General features: G+C 39.7%; 2 protein-coding genes across 4 annotated transcripts in view; one reads left to right on the top strand and one right to left on the bottom strand.

Annotated features, from left to right (window-relative positions):
* Positions 1 to 2626: 2626 nt before the first annotated feature.
* On the bottom strand, positions 2627 to 8989 carry bhmt (betaine-homocysteine methyltransferase). The gene is made up of 8 exons (XM_051680984.1): positions 8839 to 8989; positions 8474 to 8606; positions 7050 to 7162; positions 5617 to 5808; positions 5135 to 5282; positions 4478 to 4660; positions 3405 to 3633; positions 2627 to 3253 (listed from the first exon to the last, which is right to left on the bottom strand). Exons 1-8 carry the CDS (start codon positions 8860 to 8862, stop codon positions 3073 to 3075), a joined length of 1203 nt encoding a protein of 400 aa, XP_051536944.1. The 5' UTR covers positions 8863 to 8989; the 3' UTR covers positions 2627 to 3072.
* A 1687-nt stretch (positions 8990 to 10676) lies between these two features.
* dmgdh (dimethylglycine dehydrogenase) overlaps positions 10677 to 23683 on the top strand; it is a 61692-nt gene continuing 48685 nt past the window's right edge. The window contains exons 1-5 of one of the 3 annotated variants that reach the window (XM_051680924.1): positions 10677 to 10994; positions 12125 to 12296; positions 15156 to 15254; positions 17120 to 17284; positions 17628 to 17832. In XM_051680924.1, coding sequence (XP_051536884.1) covers positions 10894 to 10994; positions 12125 to 12296; positions 15156 to 15254; positions 17120 to 17284; positions 17628 to 17832 — 742 coding nt within the window. In that variant the 5' untranslated portion in view covers positions 10677 to 10893. The remainder of the gene's footprint in view (positions 10995 to 12124; positions 12297 to 15155; positions 15255 to 17119; positions 17285 to 17627; positions 17833 to 23683) is intronic. The other 2 variants (XM_051680922.1, XM_051680921.1) reach the window with 2 other exon arrangements.

Below are 23683 nucleotides of genomic sequence, written 5' to 3'. Positions count from 1 at the left end.
TGAATTATTTGATTTCTGAATAGATTTAGAGCACTCTCACTGTCAGTACTTTTGTACACTATTTTATTTGGCATATGTAGTATACACAGTAAATATTGTAAGTGTTGTTCTGGTAATACACTTTATTTTCTTCAGCAGATATTAAAGGTATGAGTTTGTTCTTGATGTTTTCTGCCCATCAGAGAGGATCGATAATCTCTCTACTCGATGAAGTGTGCAGCTGTAAATGTCTGTTCAAAAGAAATAATGAATCATCTGATTTGTGATTCCCTCCATCACACGTAGGCATTGTTTTGTTTATTATGAAACTGACAGTAGAATGTTCTTGTATTCAACAGTTTATGTTGTCCACTAGAGGTCACCGCTGACCATCACGTGTAATCAATGAGATTTGATCAACATGAAATAGAACATTGATTACCACTTAATACATGTGTTGTGCTAATATAGTCAAAATTACCACAGACAAACAACATAAGATTAATTACTCATTCAAAATGTAATTTGCTTTTATGTTATGCCTACTGACTGTGTCTCATCTGACCAATCTTAAAGTATTAGGAGGAAATATGACCTTTGACATGTGTTATATATGTATAATGACATGTCCAGTCTGCACAGGAGAATCATTTTTATATACCAGAAAAATCACAATTGTATTCAAAACTAACAAACAATACTTTGTGCTGTTTGTTGGTCAGTTTGTTGCATTAAATAATAGTTTTTTAGTCCTGTGAGAAAGGGCAGATTAATTCACTGTGTATTTAGGAAAGTTATTATAACAGTTATACAGTATGTTTGGGGTCAGTTTGACCCCTTCAAAACAAAACCTGTTTTTACATATTTAATATATATATATATATATATATCCACATGTCCTCAGCAAGAAACATTCAGCAATACACCAGTGATGTAAATGTGTATTATTCCCCATATTCAGTCCTCTGTGCTGCTGTGCACATTGTGTACAGATTGTTTATAAATGTATGTTTATTGCGTCTGAAAGTGATGCCTTTTGATTCATGGTTATGAGTGTACTGTGTTTGTAAACACATGTTGTTTCCCTAATACTAGTTTTCATCATATTCAGGAAAGTTGTTGAATATAATGCATCCACAATCAGTCAAAAAGAGGTTTTCAGAGGCATGAAACTCATAAACGCTCTCTGAGAGAAAGAAAACACATGTTAGGATATAAAGGTAAGACACTTCTGTAATGAGTCAGCCAATTAAAACAAGAGAAAAATAATCTGTATGTAAACCTGCATATTTTTCCAGGTTGCCTACCATATAAACATTCTTAAAAATAAAGGTTCTTCATCAGCATGAATGGTTCCATAAAGAACCTTTAACATCTATGGAACCTTCCCAATGCACAACATGTTCTTTGCAATGTGAAAAGGTTCTTTAGATTGGAAAAAAGGTATTCAAAGTTGTTCTTTTGAGAACCTTTCACTGAAAACGGTTCTATGGCATTGCTGTGAAACACCCTTTTTGGAACCTTTATTTTAAGAGTGTACCCAAACTTCACTGATATAGTGAAAATGTGTACAGGCATTTTGAAAACTCTGTAACATGTGAAGAACATATTTATGCATTCTAAGAAATCTTGAAAAGTCAGAAAGTTTCAAGTTAAAAAAAAAAAAAAAACACCAGCATATTAAGAGATGGCAAAGTTGCCGTGGGGTCAATTTGACCCCAAACACAACAGAGGAGTCAAGCTTCTGGTCTTATGAAATTCCCAGTGAATGTATTAATACATTAATGCTTTTCAGTGGTGGATGTTGTCACCACTCTTAAATAAACGCTCATATTCACATTAAAACTGTGACAGCTACTGTAATAAGATGCACAGATGACTTCTTGTGATCGTTACAGAATGTTGCACTGGATGTTTTGTGCTTAAATTTGTCTTTTGTATATTTACAGTATAGTCTGTATTCTTTTGTCCCTCATGTCTCATTTATTGTCCGTGACATTGATCTACAATGTTCTTATAAGGGTCATTATCAAAATATGGTGACAAACATGTTCCTCGACTCTTCTGTAATTAAGAAGTTTTCAAACAGTCAAGAAACCCCATTCAAAAGGCATTATTCTACAACCTAACCTTTTATTAAATAAAATGGTTAAACTTTTTATGGTTTTACACTTTAGTTTAGGAAATATTCTTTAATTAGTCAACTGCCCTTGTCCCCTTCATCTGGTCCAGCACTTCTATGACATTTACGCTTTATTTTTACTCCTTTAGTTTTCTCAGGTCAAGCATTAACAAGTGTGCAAAAGCAAACCAAAGTAATTAATCATTTAAATCATTTTAAAAGAATGTTTGTCCCTTTGATTTCATGTCAAGATGTTAAAGGTTTACGCTCACCTTTTATAGGTGAAAACTCCAAAATGAGTCAGAAAGTCAACATTTAGTTTTTAGGAATGACCCATAAATAGCGTTTCTCTAAATGTTGACGGTTGCATCAAGGTTTTCTGGGAAACTGCATTTTGTTTTTCTCTGCTGTGACTTTGATTCGGTCCGTCCATTAAAACAGACCATCAACAATTCCACAGATTTGACAAAGTCGTTTACGTCCAGAAATCTTCATTTTGAAACGGGTGAAACATCAACACACAAGTTTGAGATCATGGTCAAATTTTATTGAGCAAAGTCAAACTTGAGTCGAAAAACTGTTAAGACTGGAGTGTTGTGAACATCTGGAATGCAGCTCTGTCATATTGATCGACAGCTGGTCATCAGTAATCACGGATCTGATCAATCTCAACAGTTATATTAACGGTCTGAATCGGAGATCATGAGTCCTGAAGAAACAGCAGCAAACACATTTCAGTCTGTCAAACATTAAATGTCATCTTACACACCTCTACAGGCAAAAACAATGAACTTGAAGGAAAGTACGGGGGGGAAACGCATGTTATTTTGTTTCTGGTCCTGCTGAAGTACACGGTCATGTTGATTACTGGTTTGTAAACGCACAATAAGAGAGATGTTCATTTCCCTGTAAGTAACCCATGTTTCTCGCTTTCTAGACTGTGGTGACTCACAGCCCGACCTGTGACCCTCTCAATTTTTGGCATCAGCTTTCTGAAACAGCGGGCGCAGCTGGTCTCGAGTCGTGGCCTCCTTCTGCTGCATGAGCTCAGCGTGACCCTTGGTGACCCCCCAGCCGTCAGGAGTGGACATAGACGGGCACAGCGGGCGTCCAGATGCAGGTTTGAGCTTCTCCCAGTAATCACGACGGGCTCTGCATAACAAATGCATTCGTGAATAATAAAACATGATTGATGTGTTAAAGGTGCACGGAGACGTATATGAATCACTGCTTTAGAAGACGGTAGCACAAGGTTTTGGTTACCGATGCCAGTGTAGAAAAATGTGTTGTGAATGTCTCTCACCTGGCTCTGACCCAGGGTTTGGTGTGCATCTCCAGGCCACTGCCCCACATTCCGTGTTTCTGCGAGGCGTCGGGCAGGATTCCTCTCTCAGTCGTGAGCTCCTCAGCCACGGCGCGGATGTGATACGGCTCAAACCCACAGCAGCCTCCAATGTAACGGATACCAGCCTTATACGCCTCGCGGGCATACTGCTGCATCTCCCAGCGGGTCAGAATTCTGGGCTCCAGAGCTGACGGGCACACGACAGGACAAAACCATGAGCGACTGTGAGCTTGAGATTTCATATTATGCACTCAAAAGGAAAGGAGAGTCACAAATATAGAGTAAAAATGACAATAACATTTTTATATTGCATTAGACTTGCACACCTGTGTCTTACAAACAAAAATGAGTCACATGTTTTTCAACGCTTTTAGATGAAAAATATTTCATAGCACGAGGCTCAGTGGAGTTCAGCGAGTGTTTACATACACTGAAAACGACTAAAATCAGCTTATTAAAAAAATAAATCCAGCAATGCAAGAAGTGTTTACATGAGATTTAGAATCATCAGATTATTTTCTGCTTTTGATGTCAAAATATAAACAGTTCTGCACACATTGAATAAGCCAGTGAGAACGCCAGTAAATGTTGCAATGCAAATCAGAGTAACCGAAGTGTACCGATCGGTTTATACTTAAGACCATTTTTGACGTCACCCCAATAAAGGAAAACGCTTACAAGACCTCACACCTCATCGACTTAAAGTGCAAGGTTGTGCATGCAAACGTGCTCATTTACTGTAGGCCACATCCACACTAATCTGTTTCCTTAGGTCACCGTTTCCCAAAGTATGTGGTAATGGAGAGTTTCCAAAGTGCTCTTCCATTAGAGGAAAATACTGTACCATTCCAGTGTGGATGAAAGGAATAAACGTAGTGAAATGAATGGATTAGTAAAGTGTGGACATGGCATGTGTCAACTTTATGGATTTGCAAATTTTTAAAGATTGTTTTCACAAATGTTTTCCCAGTTACACCCACATTACCCAACATACACACCAGAAGTGTGTGTGTCTGTGTGTGTTTGTGTACCGAATGGGAACTCTGGCAGGTCGATGAATCCCTGGCAGCTGCAGTCGGGTGTGTGATACGCCAGCGGTTGAACCATATAATGAGCCTTCAGTCCAGCCTTCTCAACTGCAGCCTTCATCATCGCCACAGTCTTCACACAGGTCATCGGATCAAAGTGACAGTTCACGCCAACAATATCAGCACCTGAAACACACACACACACACACACACGTCTTGCTGATCAGACACGTGCACATGGATTAATCATGATTTATAAGTGTCTTCACGGTCTTCATATGACGAGTGTGTCGTTACAGCAGCACACAGAACTGCAGTCTCTTTATTTGAATGACCTGACACACAAACATTTGCTCAAACAATGGCATGACTTTGGGTGGGACAACCTGTGTGTGCGACCAATGAAAACATCATAAATCATGGTGATTGTTGCAATTCACTACACTTCATGTTTTAGAAAATGAATAGTTCGGACACCAACTTCTGATCTGGACATTCAAAAGCATGGTGAAATAGCGGACATGTCGACGTTCCATAAACACAACAGCCTACAGTTGAGCTAATGAACTATATAAGTTGGCAGAATAATTGTTTATTCATTATAAATGTATCACTGTATTTATAAAGGCAATAAGCTACTCAAGGCCGTTTATGACGCACCAGCTTTGACGAGTCTGATGGCACATTCTCCAGGTGTCACTCCATGCATGTCTCCCTGAGGTCCTATACACAGTGTCGCTGCTACAGGTTTCCCCGTCGCCTTCAGAACCTGAACGGCCCATTCGGCCTCCTCCACATGCTCAAAGTACTGCAAAACAATCAAGAACCCTTACATAATCACACAAATTGTCTGGCCTAGGAAGAAACTGATGTCAGACTTTGGTATCTTGGCAAATGAGCACAGTTTGAGACATTGTTGAGATCTCTTGAGAAACTCTAGAATATAGTGCATGACGTGCTCCAAGATGAGCTGTTGTATGGAAAATAGCAACGTGAAGATTCTTCAAAAATTCTCCTTTTTTGTTTCATGGAACACAAAGTCCATCTCATTACGATCTAGGAGAAACTATTGACGAGATCTCATGTGAGATTTATGGGTTTAGAGTTTCTAGCGTCACATGACTCATGTTTCAGTGTCTCACCTCAGCGATGAGGAAGTCCACGTTCTTCTTGATAAAAACGTCCAGCTGTTTCCTTAAGATGTTCTTTACATCGTCTTCACTCTTGCAGCTCAGGTAGGAGGGGGTCTGCGAGACTCCGCCCGCCACCAGAGCATCACCCTCACTGGCTACTTCTCTGGCCAGATCGCAGGCGGCTTCATTGATTTGTTGTCCCTGTGTCAATCAATCATTGATCGGTTACTCGATTGACTGTGGTTAGCAAACACACTGCTGAAATCAAAGTTGAGCAACATTTACATTTATGCATTTGGCAGACGCTTTTTATCCAAAGCGACTTACAGTGCCCTTATTACAGGGACAATCCCCCCGGAGCAACCTGGAGTTAAGTGCCTTGCTCAAGGACACAATGGTGGTGGCTGTGGGGATTGAACCAGCAACCTTCTGATTACCAGTTCAGTGCTTTAGTCCACTACACCACCCATTTAAAGGGATAGTTCACCCAAAAATTAAAGTTCTCTCATCATTTACTCTCCCTCATGCCATCCCAGATGTGACTTTTTCTGCAGAACACAAATGAAGATTTTTAGAAGAATATTTCAGCTCTGTAGGTCCATATAATGCAAGTGAATGGTGACCAGAACTCTGAAGCTCCAAAAGCACATAAAGGCAGCATAAAAGTAACCCATAAGACTCCAGTGGTTTAATCCATGTCTTCAGAAGTGATATGATAGGTGTGGGTGAGAAACAGATCAATATTTAAGTCTTATGTAAATCTCCACCTTTGACCAGCACGACCAATAAGTGGCGAAATATACGAAGAATGTGAATCGTCAAAAAACAAAGTGAAAGTGGAGATTTATAGTAAAAAGTACATGAATATTGATTCATTTCTCACCCACAGCTATCACATCACTTCTGAAGACATGGATTAAACTACTGGAGTCATATGGATTACTTTTATGCTGCCTTTATGTGCTTTTTGGAGCTTCAAAGTTCTGGTCACCATTCACTTGCATTATATGAACCTACAGAGCTGAAATATTCTTCTAAAAATCTTCATTTGTGTTCTGCAGAAGAAAGAAAGTCACATCTGGGATGACATGAGGGTGAGTAAATGAGAGAATTTTCATTTTGGGTGAACTGTCACTTTAAACTGAGCATATCGGAGATTAAAGCGAACATGAAACCGCATTTGCAACTCGTTTTCCTTCAGCGAAGTGACATTTCTAGGCTAAACAGGATTTTTAACAGTAAGAGGGCTTGAAGATGTTATTTGTTGCAAGATTTCTTTATAATATTATCCTACTGATGAACAATCACAAGTATTGAGAAAATAGAAAGTCAGTTTTGATTTCATGTTGACTTTAACACAAGAAAATTATATATATTCTGCTTGTTCTGAGATATAAATGTCATAATAAAATAACATGTGTGTGAAATGGAGCACAGCGTACAGTGAAGGTCAGTTTGTTGCCTCTGTTCTCCAGTTTATCATCGCTGGCGTAGAAAGTGAACGTCTGCATGACATTTGACCCGGCCCGCAAGAATTCCCTGTGCAGCTGTCGCACTGAGAGAGAGAGAGAGAGAGAGAGAGAGAAATAAGTTACAGAGCTCAATCCATGTCAGGTCGGTTGTATTTGTATGGAGTTTCTCACATGCAAACTGCTTTACAATAAATCAGGTCTAAATACCAGCAGTATTTGAAATGAAATCTGCCTCAGATGTTCAGGTAAATGAGGAAGAAACAAGGCAGTTTGGGAGCACATGATTCTGACTTTTGGGTCACTGACCAATACATTTGTTCGAGGTGATAAAAATGAACAAGCTTTAAAAAAATAAGAAATAAAAACTAGTTTAAAATGCATCTTTGGGTTCATGTTGGTTTTACAATTTTTAAACATTTATAGCATTTCACACACACATAAACACACACTTTAATGTCACATTCTTGCACTTTGAATACATCAGTTAATATTATATATATTAAATGCAGATACAACTTAATCAATTAAAAAAAAAATATATATATATATATATATATATATATATATATATATATATATATATATATATATATATATATATTAGATATAAATATATATAATTTCCCCACAGAGTCATGAGTGTCTGAAGGGGTTTTTCTGTTTTATATTTATTAAATCACATGACAACAGAATAGCAGACCTGCATGTTGGGAAAGAAATGACAATAAAATATTATTCTGCACTATTTAGGCCAACATTTCAGCTGTAATGGAGACTTTTTATTATTATTATTTACTTATTTTTTTCCTGTCATATACACCACATGACATTTCTACTTTTAGCCCAAGAAAAATTAAAATAAAATATCAGAATCTGAACTCAATAATGCAAAACATGTTAGTTGTGTGAATTGCATTTGTAATGTAAATAATTTAATAGATCTGGACAATAAAATGAGAATCATGTAATGGACCATTTAAGTATTTATTTCACCCATTCAATGAGTAGTATTCAGCTGGTCATGTGATATTAAAATGGCAGCCCCCGTGAGGGCGCCCCTGCCCCATGTAGAATAAAACCCCTTTTGATTTTATACATACGTTTCAAAAATCACAATTAATTTCTTTCGGAGTAAAACTTTTAATGGGGAAAAAAATATTACTGCGTGCACCTTTAAATAAATAAATATATATAATTATCTGGATCAAGCACCATAATGGTGATATTTTACAGGTGTATCATCTGATGGTTAAACATGGTACTTATATATAAGAAAATTCATATTTACTAAATGATGGTCATTCATGCACCATGTTGCTGCAAAATACCTGAAAGCATATCATGGTACATGATGGTAACACCACACAATCCTCATGTAGTTCAGTGAGACTCACCGGCCTCCGGGTGCTCAGCAGCGGCCTCTGGTGTCCAGGGTCCGGCCTTCACATAACCTCTCTTCTCCAGAGCAAACACGAACCCTCCGTCACCGATCACCACCTCACCCGCGCTCAGACGCTCCAGAATACCCTAAAACACACGCACGCGCACAATGAGCACGAGCAGTACATTTCTCTACTTCAGTCTGTTTCGCATTTAACACGCACTTTAACGCATTTCTGTGCGAGCTGACGCGTAAACAGCACGCGTGATTCCAGTGGTTTCTGAACGCACATGAACTTTCTTTATGTGGAAAATAACGCACTTAAATCGACATGTACAAACTTGACCGTGAGTGGAATGTGTTGAAATATTAACTCACCCTCTTCGCTCCGGCTGGTGCCATTATAATACTGCAGGTTCAGAGACAGATGGAGATCTTCAGGAGTCTGGAGTGAGATCCACATGAGATGAGCTCTTATAAAGCACCACAGGAGGGGGTGTGGATGTGATCAGCCCCTTTCAACACAAACCAGTTCACCAGATCATTCTCAGAAGAACACTTTTATCAGAGTATTTATCGGAGTAGCATATCAATAAAATCAAGTATCCTGACGTCACCTGATGCCACACACACACACTCACATTTCACAGAAAAAATCCAATTGAACAAAAGCAACACTCGTGCACGGAAACAGTCAAGCATAAGTTGCTTTTAAATGTCAAATCTGCGAAAATACTTTCAGGTCTGAAATTAAAGTGTAGATGTTTAATGTGTTTTAAACACTGCAACTTTATAAGACATTTTATTGACTCTTCTGGATGTGTTATTGATCATGTCTGAGCTCAGTGTGATTATCACTGCTGTGTGTTTGAGCTTTATCATCGTCAGCTGTTTGTAATTCAAAGACATTGATAATGTGTTCCTGCTGCCTTGACACATATTTACTGCAGAAACATTCCTAACACACACACACACACACACGAGAGAGAGACGCACACACACACACACAAACAAACACGTGCACTCACACACACACACACACACAGAGAGAGAGAGAGAGACGCACACACACACACACAGAGAGAGACGCACTCACACACACACAAACAAACACGTGCACTCACACACACACACACACACACACACAGAGAGAGACGCACTCACACACACACAAACAAACACGTGCACTCACACACACACACACACACACACGAGAGACGCACACTCACACACACAAACACACAGAGAGACACACACGCACACTCACACACACAAACACACAGAGAGACACACACGCACACTCACACACAACCAAACACACAGAGACACACACACACACACACACACACACACACACACACTCTCTCTCTCTCTCACACACACACACACACAGAGACACACACACGCACAGACACACAAACACACACTCACTCTCTCTCTCTCACACACACACACACACACACACACACAGTTGCTGCAGTCTGTGTTTGTGCAGCAGATTGTTGATCCCCTCAGACTGTGTTTATATAAGAGTTGTTATTGCAGGTCACTTCACTTTAAAATATAGTATGTGCTCAGAAGTTTACAATGAAAAACACACAGAAACAAATGACATGTTTGAATGTTTAACATTCGGTTATCTTTCATACTGTAAATGAGTACCAGCTGTCATAATGTAACATTAATGCCATACATGTCAAATTGTTGCACAATCGCTTAAAGGAATATTCCGGGTTCAGTTCAGCTCGACTGACAGCATTTGTGGCACAATGTTCCAGTGACACACTTACAATGGAAGTCAATGGGGTCAATCTGTAAACATTAAAATACTCACTGTTTCAAAAGTATAGACACAAGACATAAACAATATGTGTGTTAACATGATTTTACTGTCATAAAATCACTTACTAACCACATCTGTGGAAAGTTATAGCCAATTTTACAACAGAAGAATTAATGTAAGTGCTTTTATAAAATTATAATCTTCACATTTCTGTCTTTAAACCCTCCAAAATTGACCCCATTGACTTCCATTGTAAGTGTCTCACTGGAACACACATTGTAATCTGTGATATTAAAGAAATGGCACTACAGTATTTCTGCAGCTGATATTTCTATTCACTGTTTGACAATCGAATCTAAAACAGAATTATCTGTGTGTTATAGCGGGACTTCAGAAATGGAAACTCTAAATGTAGGTCATGAAAGTTGAGCTGTTGAATTCTACATAAGCGATGAAACGCGACGCGACACAGATCAGTCAGATCTGTTTATATGTTGATTAACGGGAGCGCGGCGGTTCTGACGCGTCGCGTCGCTCTCGCGCTGATAGGCGGGTTCACGCGCGGCTTTGAGCGTGTTTCTGCGTGACTGTGTTTCAAACTCTCAGCTGGACTGAAGAACTCTAGAAAACTTCATTTGGACGCAAAACAGATGATGTCGCGAATATTAAGCGCGTTTAACACTCACATTATTAAACACTTCACAGGGAGATTTGGGCGGATTTCTGCACGGAGCTTCACAACAGATGACGGGTGAGAAATACATGAGATATTTGTGATAAATGGGGAAAATATGACATATATGTGAGCTGAGAAATGATCATAGAGATGAGATACATTTAAGGTAGGTAACAGACAGTACAGAAAATAATATAGTGAAATATCAGAGATCTGTCAGGGATGAAATTATGATAAATGTGTTTGTGGTGAATGTGTTGTTGCCTTAAACTGTTTGTCAAACACATCTGTCACAAACTAAAGATTACACCTGTTTAACATTTCATTCTTCAGTCCTCATGTGACATTAATATGATGAAAGATGTTTAATCAGACCACCCATTAAACTGTGTGTATATATACATGTATATATGAAGTTCTGTAGAAATAATGTGTGAATGTAACAGGAAAAGTGATTCAAGTAATCACTGAGTCAGACATTCAAAGTTCTTCAGATGATTCATGTATTTATGAATAATCATCTGTTCTCTATATACACCGATCAGCCACAACATTAAAAGCACCTGCCTAATATTATGTAGGTCCCCCTCGTGCCACCAAAACAGCGCCAACCCGCATCTCAGAATAGCCACAATTGTACAGAGTGGTTATCTGAGTTACCGTAGACTTTGAACAAGAATGGGCAGACTTGAACCAGTCTGGCCATTCTCTGTTGACCTCTCTCATCAACAAGACGTTTCCATCCACAGAACTGATGTTCACTGGATGTTTTGTGTTTTTGGCATCATTCTGAGTAAATTCTAGAGACTGTTGTGTGTGTAAATCCCAGAAATACTCAAACCAGCCCATCTGGCATCAACAATCATCCATGTGTGGCAGCAGTGCAGTGCATACAATCATGCAGATATGGGTCAGGAGTTTCAGTTAATGTTCACATCAACCACCAGAATGGGGAAAAAAATGGGGAGCGGCAGTTCTGTGGATGGAAACGTCTTGTTGATGAGAGAGATCAACAGAGAATGGCCAGACTGGTTTGAACGGATAAAGTCTATGGTAACTCAGATAACCTCTCTGTACAATTGTGGCTATTCTGAGATGTGGGTTGGCGCTGTTTTGGCGGCTCGAGGGGGACCTACACAATATTAGACAGGTGCTTTTAATGTTGTGGCTGATTGGTGTATGTGTGATGGGTGTTTGTGTCTCAGTGATGGAGGTGCTGGAGTTTTGAGCAAGCGTCTGAAGGACACGGCAGAGACGGTGATCATCGGTGGCGGATGTATCGGGGTCAGTCTGGCGTATCATCTGGCCAAAGCGGGTCAGAAGGACGTGGTGCTGCTGGAGAAGTCCGAGCTGACGGCCGGATCCACATGGCACGCGGTACACACACGGGTCACACATTGAGGAGTTTTTAGTAAGACCGATACAGGAGAATGTAGGACCGAATTTATGATAGACACAACACCAGACAAATGTCATACTGTTGATTACCACAAAAATTAATTTCCCGCGGGCTGTAGTCTGGCAACCCCTGTTGTAAACCCTATATGTGATTTTATCACAGAATTCTTGTCTAATTGACATGTCACAGATGCTGTTGATAGAGTAATCTCAAATACAGAAGGTTTCTTTAATGTGTGTATTCAATCCTCTCCTTTACTGGTGCTTGTGTGTCTCAGGGTTGGGCGGATTACTTTAAGAAAGTATTCTGGGCTGAATACTAAATACTGTCTCTAAAATGTATTCAGTAAAGTATTCAGAATACATCAAATAAAAAGTAACATTCAGAATACTTTTAGAATACATATTTATAAAGGCTGGACACAACTGGAAGAATTACATATGATATGTCATTATTATCTTATCTGAAGTGCTACACCTCCACTTTGAACTAATCTAAGTGAATCTGAATAACTTGTTTCTTTAAATTAGATTAGATTAGAACTAATGTTTTTATTTATGGAAAGCAGAAAGCAAACAGAAGGCCGTTTGTGGTCAATAGGGCTGCAAATAAAGATTGTTTTGATAATCGACTAATCTAACGATTATTCGACTATTCGTCGATTATTGCAACGATTAATCATTGGCTCTTAATCGACTATTCATCTTGTGCCTCGACTTGGTTGTATTAAACATGAATACAACAATAAAGTTACCATAGAGGACAAAGAGGACAAAATCATCTTTTAAAAATACCACGGAGGTCACTTCAATTAATCTTTAACTTCCCAATGCGCTCTAAGTCCTTGTGGTGGTGTAGTGACTCGCCTCAATCTGGGTGGTGGAGGACGAATCTCAGTTGCCTCTGCATCTGAGTCCGTCAATTTGTGCATCTTATCACGTGGCTTTTTGAGCACGTTGCCACGGAGACATAGCGCATGTGGAGGCTTCATGCTATTCTCCGCAACATCCACGCACAACTCACCACACGCCCCACTGAGAGTGAGAACCACATTATAGTGACTGCAAGGAGGTTACCCCATGTGACTCTACCCTCCCTAGCAACCAGGCCAATTTGGTTGCTTAGGAGACCTGGCTGGAGTCACTCAGCACACCCTGGGATTTGAACTAGCGAACTAGCAAACTCCAGGGTTGGTAGCCAGCATCTTTACCACTGAGCTACCCAGGCCCCAACTCTCTCTTCTTAATAAAGCTGTGTATTGCTGATTTTCTTCATGATAAGATACACACCGTGACACATATATTATGATTCAATAAGTCGTGAGCCATCACGTTACAGTCTAGCTGCAGCAAGCGCGCATAAGGGGGTTTATTAGCTGGGAGAAGTTTGAATCTCTTCTTGTGCTGTTTTTCACACGACTCATACAAGCGGCTCTGACCGCACGGAGAAATGCCAGTTTCTGAATTTGTGCTTATTTACACAACCCGCTTCCTTATTATTTTAACTTTAATAAAGGATGTATTAAACATATAATGCCGGGGTGTTTCCTTTTCAGACGCTCGGACAGGCAAGTTTTGCTCAAGCTTTATTTCACGTCAGGACGACACTGCTTCTGTATTTACTTATTTAGTATTTTTGCATTATAATTCCCTCATACGTTGTGATCTACATCAGCTGAAGCTGTTTGGAAAGTTCAGAGTGCATCTGTGATCTATGTAATTCTTCCTCAGTCAGACGTGAACTGCAGTGCTGCTCTCACGCATCATCATTAGAGTTTAATGTGATCTCATGTTACGTTAAAGGAGATCAAACGACTATTCGACAACGAACATTATCGACGTTGTCGATAACGTCGACTAATCCTAATATTAATATTTTAACAACATTTTAATCATCTTCTTAACGTATTATTTGATTGGACTGATAAAGAATAATATATTTTAACACAAAATTAGATAAGAATGCAAATAATCCCTATTCTTTTTTTTCGAGATGATAACTGGATGCCACGTGCAGAAATTAAACAAAATAGTGCAGTCATGTGACAACAATATAGTATATTAGTCTAATGATTTTAACTAGACTTGCTTGCATATTTCCATATTAGGCCTATTTGTGAATGTTATTTTCTATCTCTTTTATAACTGATACTTTTATTTTTGGCTGTCTGTCTTCACACCATCTTTACATTTATTTACACAGCAACAATCGCAAGAAACAACATATAATGCACGCAAATGTTATATTTGTGGAAAAAAACCTTTGCCAGCTGTATTGATGCTGGTGCACAGCTAAAAGCGCATGTGCCGTGTGGCAATCATGAATAAGACGTTGTGTTTTCATTCTTTAGTGTCTGACATCAATCCTTTTTTGGTGACCTTGGTCCATTTTTAAAGTATCCCAAAAATGCAACCCGTGATTGTGTTTTCAAATGAGCCCAGTTTGGTATGAAACTCTGGCAACACTGCAGTCACGTCTGCTGCTGATCTGGGGAAGAGAGAGCGAGAGTGTGCAGCTCGCATCTGCACTGTTCAGAAACACTCTTCAGAAAAACTTCATTGTTCATTATGAGAGAAGTATTCTAAGATTATTCATTTTTATATTCTGAATATGTAACATGTATTCTGTACATGTATCCCAGCCCTGTTTTTTTTAATTAATTCATTATATTTATTTATCACACATTATACATTTGCACATATACAGTGAAATTCTTTTTTTCACATATCCCAGCTAGGCTGGGGTCAGAGTGCAGGGTCAGCCATGATACGGTCGTCATGTACTGTATGTATCCAGTATGTATGTATATGAAATGATGCTGATGATGTCATCTGTAGGCAGGACTCACCACATATTATCATCCCGGCATTAATCTGAAGAAGATTCATTATTACAGTATTAAACTGTTCGAGCAGCTGGAGGCCGAGACTGGACAGGTGAGACACAACCATTCAACACTCCTTATTTCATTCTGGAAATGTCGTGCACCTACAGTCTACAGTCATCATCTTTCTCTCTGCCCTGTGCTGATTATCATTATTTTTGGATTATTATTATATATATTTGTATATAATATAAAATTTGATTTGTTTGTATTTCCTCTCCCTCTACATTCAAAATGACTTTGATTTTATGTCTGTATTTCTTTGTACTGTTGATACATTTAAATATGACAGGAAATTGAGTAACACTAATTAGATATTGGCCAATCAAACACTCATCTCAAACAGTCTGAATTAAATAAGATTTAGTGAGTCTTTACACAGATTATTAACAGAAAACCACTGCGTCCCTCAAACGAGGCAGGTGTAATTTGATAATCACTGTAATGTATTGTTTATTCATCCTTAAACTGACGGATCTATTTGGAGCTTTATTGAAGATGTTGAGGGTCAAACAGGTTGTGTTAGATTGTGTAGATCAGTGTTTCCCAAACTGGAGTATGCGTACCCCTGGGGGTACGTGAGGTGACAATGGGGGTACACAAATAAAATTCTGAGATTTACTGTTTTTTTTTTTATCCCCTTTTTCTCCCAATTTGGAATGCCCAATTCCCACTACTTAGTAGGTCCTCGTGGTGGCGTGGTTACTCACCTCAATCCGGGTGGTGGAGGACAAGTCTCAGTTGCCTCCGCTTCTGAGACCGTCAGTCTGCGCATCTTATCACGTGACTCGTTGTGCATGACACCGCGGAGACTCACAGCATGTGGAGACTCATGCTACTCTCCACGATTCACACACAACTCACCACACGCCCCATTGAGAGCGAGAACCACTAATCACGACCACGAGGAGGTTACCCCATGTGACTCTACCCTCATGTGTCGTGCATCACACAAGTATCTGGTAGTAGGCTAGGTGACGTAGCTTAGTGATAGCAAGTAAAATTGACACTTCACTGTTTTAGAGAGCTGTTTTTACATTGTTGCATGATGTTTTTTCCACAAATGAGCTCAACCTTGCTAACAGTGTCAAATGTGACATAAAAAAGCACCTTGCGCAATTGCACAGATACATACCTGCAATGCTCGAAGTCAGCCGGCAATGCCGTACCTGCAATGATGCGCAATTCCAGGCACAGAACCGAACATTATTCTTGTGTACCGCGACGCGACGAGGGGGGAGTTTTCAAGTTATGCAGTTATATAATTTCTATCAGGAAGACTCGCAGACTTGAGTGAAATTTAAAATGACATTTATTTGATGAATATAAAACAGGAATGTAATGTCTCTCTTTGGCGTAAGCTCCGTCTGGAGGTCTGAAGAAGTTGTACTCGGAACCGTCATATCCTGCCGGAGATAAGAGGCAGGGGCGAGGAGCCTACCCCGTGCAGGACGGGACTCAACTGGTGGTGGTGGGGTGGTGGAGGTTGCCGTGTTGGCGCACTGAAACAGCGATGTGATAGATTGTGAGCAGACTTATAAAGCAATGGCTTACAGGTGATTGGCTAGGAGTTACCTTGTTAATGGTGCGATGATGTACAGCTGCTAGTCTTCCCGCTAGAACTACGCTGCACTTACTTACTGTATCTAGCATACCCATCTCAATCGGTAAGCCATTTAATAAATATGTATATGATTAATATAACATACAAACGTACAAATATTACATGTTTATATAAGGGAGTTGTTTTACAAAGATAATTGTGTTAAATATACATATTTTCAAAATACATTGTGTGAATGTTATCTATGCGCCAGAGAGGGAGTACGCGAAAGGATGTTGAATGTTTGGAGGGGAACACCACTGTAAAAAGTTTGGGAACCACTGGTGTAGATGATTGTGTTGTGTTTGTTGTAGGCAGTGGGTTTCCATCAGCCTGGCAGCATCAGGTTGGCATCGACTCCTGTCAGAGTGGATGAACTGAAATATCAGATGAGCAGAACACACTGGCACCCCACACCACAGTTCCTCATCGGACCAGAGAAGATCCAGGAGCTCTTTCCACTGCTCAATATGAACAAGGTCTCGTAAACGTGTGTTTCATCACTGAGTCCTCAAAAATCACACTTTGATTTCCTGTGGTGACATTGATTTATGTGGCACTTTAAAAGCATTTGAGTAGAGAGTAGCTATTTCTTTTCAAATAGAGTGTCTCCAGGTTTAGAATAGAAACCCTGCCTTTTTGCCATTGGCCTTATTCGATTCAACTCAGATTTATTTGTGATTTTCACATTAGAAATAGTTCCAATCTCTTTTGTGTCTGTCTCGTGTGTGTTAAACCCTTATAAAAATCACAGTTCCTGCCTTAGTTGCTGACATGGCATTAAACTTTTAATTACCTACCAATCTCTCGTATGTGTTTCAGGTGTTGGCGGGTCTCTATAATCCAGGTGATGGCCACATTGATCCATATTCTCTGACGATGGCTCTGGCCGCGGGTGCCCGAATGTACGGCACTCAGATCTATTGCCCCGCCCCTGTTACCGGCCTCACGGCAACCGCTGATGGCAAATGGGACGTCCAGACCCCACATGGAACCATTCGAGCCAATCGCATCGTAAATGCAACAGGTTAGGTCGCACCCTCACTGGTTAAGGTACACCTGTCACTGGTCAGGCCACACACACACTGGTTAACCTCGTGCGACCCCGTTCTTTCTTCATACGCATTGTATTTTATGCTACGCATAATTTAATTTCATTTAAACAGACTCATCTCAGTTCAGGACACTCTGGGCGCGAGTCATGTGACAAAACAACATGGTGCTGATCACAGCGGAGTTTGGCTTTGGGAGAAACTCTAACAAAACTACATCTGGTAAAAGACCTCACTAAGCTTTTTTCATTGAAGCCTGTTTGAGTCAAAAGAGTAGAGTCTCTAGTTTCATCCAATATGCCATTTTGAAAATTCGGGTGATATATCGTAAAACGGCAAGCTGTTAAACATAGTGACCACTATAGTGGACTATAGCAAATAAATATTTCTATTAACATTTTTTATTGATTCTAATAGTTGACAAAGAAAAACAAAACAAATATACATTGAATCAACATTTAACTCCCTCTACTACCCCTCCCCCTCCCCAATCACCCAACCCCCAACGAACATCCCCATGGTCACACATAAGTACACACACACACACACATACACACACACACACACACACGCACTCGAAAAGTAATAATAATAATAATAATAATAAAAAAGAATATAATAATCATACACATCTAAAACTGTGCCTCTCTCTCCACAGCCCCTCCCCAAGAGTCCCCCAAAAACTCCAAATAACGGCCCCATTTCCCATCAAATGACTCTCAGATCCCCAGCCTTCTACATGACACCTCCTCGAAAGCAGCCACCCTCCCAATCTCCGTGCACCACTCCTGAAATGAGGGCACTCCAGCTGACTTCCATCCCCTTAAAACAATCAATGTGCCTGTCATCACACTGGTCAGAACCCAATTTTTGTTTATCCCCCATATTGATTGCCCCATCACCTAAAATACAGAGTCTGGGGCAAAATGAAATTTGAGTGCCCAACATGTCACACACAAATCTCTGAACCTTCAACCAGAATTCTTGGATCTCAACACACCACCAAAAGACATGTGTTGTGTCTCCATCTTCTGATTGGCATTGCCAGCAGGTGGGTGTGTCTTTAAGACCAAGACTATACAATCTAGAGGGGGTCCAATAGAATCAATGTAAAATCTTTAATTGCATAAGGTGCACCCTTGCATCACTAGATGTAGACTTGACGTTTTTTAGAATCCTAGCCCACACCCCCTCCTCCAACACCAAGTTTAAATCTTTCTCCCATAATCTCTTGATAGAAGTTAAAGCTCCGTCCCCCAGACTCTGAATTAGTAGGGAGTAATACACTGATGCCTCATGACCTTTTCCAAAAGCAGTAATCACCTCTGCCAGAGTATCTGCCGCTTTAGGGGTGTGTATGCTACTCCCAAAAATAGTACAGAGCAGGTGGTGCAGCCGTGAAGTACCTAAAGAACTGAGATCTGGGAATCCCAAAATGTTGAAAGATATGGGCTTTTTAATGGCTGATGCCGATATACAGAGAGAAGGGTGGCCAATATAATGCCGATATATCAAACAATTTAATATAGTAAAGTAAAATTACTAAAAGAAAATGAATAAACTCTAATTTAGCACACAATTCCACACAAAACTTTAATTTATAAAAAAGAATCTTTAAAAAAAAATAGGATTGTGTTGAAATAGATAGCAGTTTCTTCTAGATTTCTGTTTAGTCATCCAATTTAAGTAATTTATTAGAACATCAAGAAATATATTGTAGAATATATTAGGAAGAAGGAAATAATGCACACAGTAGTCTAGCAACCATGGATGGCATGTGCGCATTAGCAGTCACATTTTCTCACAAATGACCAGATCAAACCAATTGTACATACAGTGTACAGTGAATATGGCATATTTACTTATATTTTGCTTAATATTTACTTATAGCGCACGTGAAGTGTCCCAGACGTGGCAGTGAGAGGATAGTTTCGGCGTTGAGCCTATTTAAGAAGTTCACGTGACTGCCCGCTGTTGTCCTTGAAGCAGCAATAACCTCAGCTTATTATGAACATATTAAAGAAAAAATTTGCCGTAGGACCCTTTAGATTTCTGGGCAGAAGTGCTGCTGTTTCTCGCTGAAGAGACAATGGCCAATGTGAATGCCCAACGCGCCCGCCTCGCTCACGCCACGCTCACAGAGGATGTGTGAACCCGCTGACACGGCTCGGATTGCCTGCTTGGATTTGTCACAGACTGACAGTCATGTAACTTTCGTAAACCAGAGGAAATGAGTTTTGATCCAGGCCGACCGATAACACTTCAGTTTAGAGGAAGATATTATGAGCGCTCGACAGGAAGAAAGAAAACGCTGGATTTTTGTGAGGTTAATGAATTACATCTGTTTAACGAGATATCCGAATATTTGCAGATGGTACATGATAGAAGTATGATATTTGCCTTTTTGTCATTAGACAAGACAGTTAAAAGTGACAAGTAACTGTTGAGGAGAGAGGGAGAATGAAACAGATCACTTTATACATTATGAGCTCATACGTGTCTGTCGCGGCTTTGATGTGCGGGACCCTTTAAATGAGGAGTTGTTGCACTATTATTGTAGTAAAACGATGGTACATAACAACAAAACGATCTGTGATCGGTTGTTTACATGTCTCTGACGGCTCCTTCACATGCATGCAGGCGATTCTCGGCACCCTCGCGGCTTAAGAAACGAATCGGCCAAATGGGAAAATGTATCACCTCGGTGATATATCGGTTGACCACTAATATTTACTGTGCATTATCACCATTGAGAATTAATGTATTCATCCAAAAACTGATAATTGTGTCTTTCAGGGGCTTTATATGGAGTTAGGATGAAAATAAGGTGCATTTCAAACTGTTCTGAGACCAGTGCAGACAGACAGCACACTGGAGGTTAAGTCATTCACTAAATAGGGAGCAAGGGAGCATCCTATAGCTCTCTATGCAGTTAAGTGCATTAGGGCTGCACCTAACATTATTTTTTTATCGATTTAATATAACAATTCTTTTTCCGATTAGTCGATTAATCTAACGACTAATTTGCCGATTATTCTAAAGATTTTTTTATAATTATTACTTGATTAATATAACAATTAATTAACCCAAAATAAATATACAAAACTTGTCTCATTAATATTTCAATATTTTATTAAATCATCTTCTCTTAAACACAAACAAATGTACAAGAAACAAAGTGTGCACTGCAGGGCATTATTCTGCAACAAAAACAGTGTTACTATGAATGCAAACTTTAATACAGTGAAAAAGATACTCTATAAGCATAACATAAATATATACATATAAATAAACAAACATTTCCAACATTCTTTTGAATGTCCATGTACTAAAATAAAATATTTGATGCCTTGAGTGTACCTTCATTAACTATTACTATTATTTTGAATGTCCATGGAAAATGAAGCAATGTGATAATTTTACCTGGTCGCAAAAAGTAGTCCGTTAATTTACCTGATGAACTTTCACCTTTTGCTGACCCTTTATGCTTGGCAGAACTAATGTGTGCTTCTAAATCACTTGCACCTTTATTAGCAAGTGACACATAAGTGCCAGCTTTACATGTCATACATTCTGCTTCCCATGGATCTCGACCTGGACGAAAGCATGGGAATGTTTTTGCAAATCTTCTGTAAATGTGCACTTTCGTTTGGGCATTGTTTCCACTCCGCTGTCATTTGCTGCTACTGTCAAGCAACTGTTTGATGCCGAACACAACAGCGCCTTGCACGTTCGCGGAGAGATTGACAGGCAGGAATTTGGCCAATAGTTGCTGCAAGCCTCTTATAATCGACCAATTGGTGTGCGAGAAGGCGGGACTTACAAAGAGGGGATAAAGCGATGCAAATATGCGCGCACACACAATGAAATATTAGACCAGATGCACATCATAATGCAACTAAAGCTGAATCCCGGCCGGACGCTTTTTTAAGGTCCGAAAAAGAGGACATGTCCGGGAAAAAGAGGACGTATGGTCACCCTATGTTAGCAGCGGTGCAGAAATTACTTTTAACATGGGGGCGATGAGGAAACATTTAGAAAATCAATTTAAAGTGACTACAACTAACAGAAACACGTGTTGTAATACTAATATGTCATGCTTGGGTGGGGACAAAAAGTAAACAGGACTTACGGTGCTGCCTTGCTGCCGTCTTGACAAAGCGCTCTGGGATGCTTTCGCTTCAAGTGTTCGTTCATGGCGGTTGTACTGCTGTGATAAGCCATTTCCAATTTGCATAGCTTACACAGCACCACATTGTTGAGTCTCTGACTAAAATACTCCCACGCTTTAGATGACCGTAGGTGAGTTTTTTTTAGCTGCAGCTTGTTCTTCGGGGGAATCCATACTTAAACTGGGTGCTGCCATTTTAATTACTCCATTGCGACGCGCCGATGCATGTTATGCAAATCGACATATTTCTGTAATCGATGACGTCGATTACGTCGATGAATCGTCCCAGCCCTAAAGTGCATTCACTCCTAAAATCTGATCAAAAGTTCAGTTTCAGGCTGCAGATGATGTTTGGATCACTCAACATGTTTGACAGACATGTGACAATGATAATCAGTACATAGATTCAGAATTTATAATGTATCATTTTATTTTAACATGACTGACAGTGATTGGATGATGCTGGACATTACTTTGAATCAGAATTAATTATGTTAATTTCTGATTGGTAAAATGCAATCTTCTAATAGGACATTGCGCTAAGACGTTTCAAAAGCAAGTCTGTTTTCAGCGTCAAGTCTAAATTCAGTTCCTACATTTACAGTTTGGTGGCGATTTGTGCGTGGATGGCGCGGAGAATAGCGCAAAGCCTCCACACGCGCTATGTCTCCATGGTAACGCGCTCAACAAGCCACGTGATAAGATGCGTGGATTGACGGTCTCAGACGCGGAGGCAACTGAGATTCGTCCTCCACCACCCGGATTGAGGCGAGTCACTACGCCACCACGAGGACGTATAGCGCATTGGGAATTGGGCATTCCAAATTGGGGAGAAAAAGGGGAGAAAATGTTTTATAATAATAAGGATGCTGTACAGAAATTAAACATAAAACATTAAACAGAGAAACATATTACAAATATACATTACAAAACAATGAACAATTGGAGAGAAGCAAAGCATGTTTCAAGCTGGTGAGACACGGGCGAGCAGGACTAGAGCCAACAGTCCCAGAGAAGCCGAAAGAGAACATACAACATACATCGTTGTCCGGAGCAGCGCAGGCAACAATACAGTCACAGAGCAGTGGATGCATTGAATAAAACACATTTACAGTACACTACCAAATTTTTATGATGTGCTGTCTTTATTTATATCGACTTTGCTCGACATGAAATGGAATTAAAATTGGACGCAGATGGTGCAATAACCGGAGAAAAGCCTCAGAATTAAATTGCACTTAACCCCGCACTTTAGCACTTTGCACACGCTGTTTCACCAAACCCACTTGCGCCTAGACTGAGCGCATGCTTGCATGAAAATACCAAAACTTCATGGCCATGCCCACTGACTTAGCACTTAAGGCATAGCATAGTTTTCTTGTCAGTAAAAGATAGATCTGTAGAAAGCATTTTACTGTTGCTAAAAAGTTAAAATGAGATCTGCAGATACTGTTTCTTGTCACTAAAATTAGATTTATAGAAAGTGTTTTCTTGTCACTGAAAACTACATCTGTACATCTTGTCTCCATATTGTCAATATTTTCAGTTAAAAATGACAATGCGTAGTAAGCGTGAGTCTGATGTTCTTTTAAAAGTGTGCAAACATTATTGATGTTTCTGGCTGAAAGCAGCAGAGCACATCTGACGATTTCTTT

Source organism: Myxocyprinus asiaticus, chromosome 40, assembly GCF_019703515.2.
Source record: "Myxocyprinus asiaticus isolate MX2 ecotype Aquarium Trade chromosome 40, UBuf_Myxa_2, whole genome shotgun sequence".
In the NCBI taxonomy this organism is placed as follows: domain Eukaryota; kingdom Metazoa; phylum Chordata; class Actinopteri; order Cypriniformes; family Catostomidae; genus Myxocyprinus; species Myxocyprinus asiaticus.
The sequence above is the reverse complement of the archived record's forward strand: the minus strand, read 5'-3'. Positions and strand labels throughout refer to the sequence as shown.

Bases quoted from the DNA above. Each gene is read 5' to 3' on its own strand.
- bhmt (XM_051680984.1), bottom strand. From the start codon at position 8,862: ATGGCACCAGCCGGAGCGAAGAGG. The intron at 8,607-8,838 runs GTGAGTTAATAT...CGTGTGTTTTAG, and splicing joins CACCAGCCGGAGCGAAGAGG to GGTATTCTGGAGCGTCTGAG. The intron at 7,163-8,473 runs GTGAGTCTCACT...TCTCTCTCTCAG, and splicing joins TGCTGAGCACCCGGAGGCCG to TGCGACAGCTGCACAGGGAA.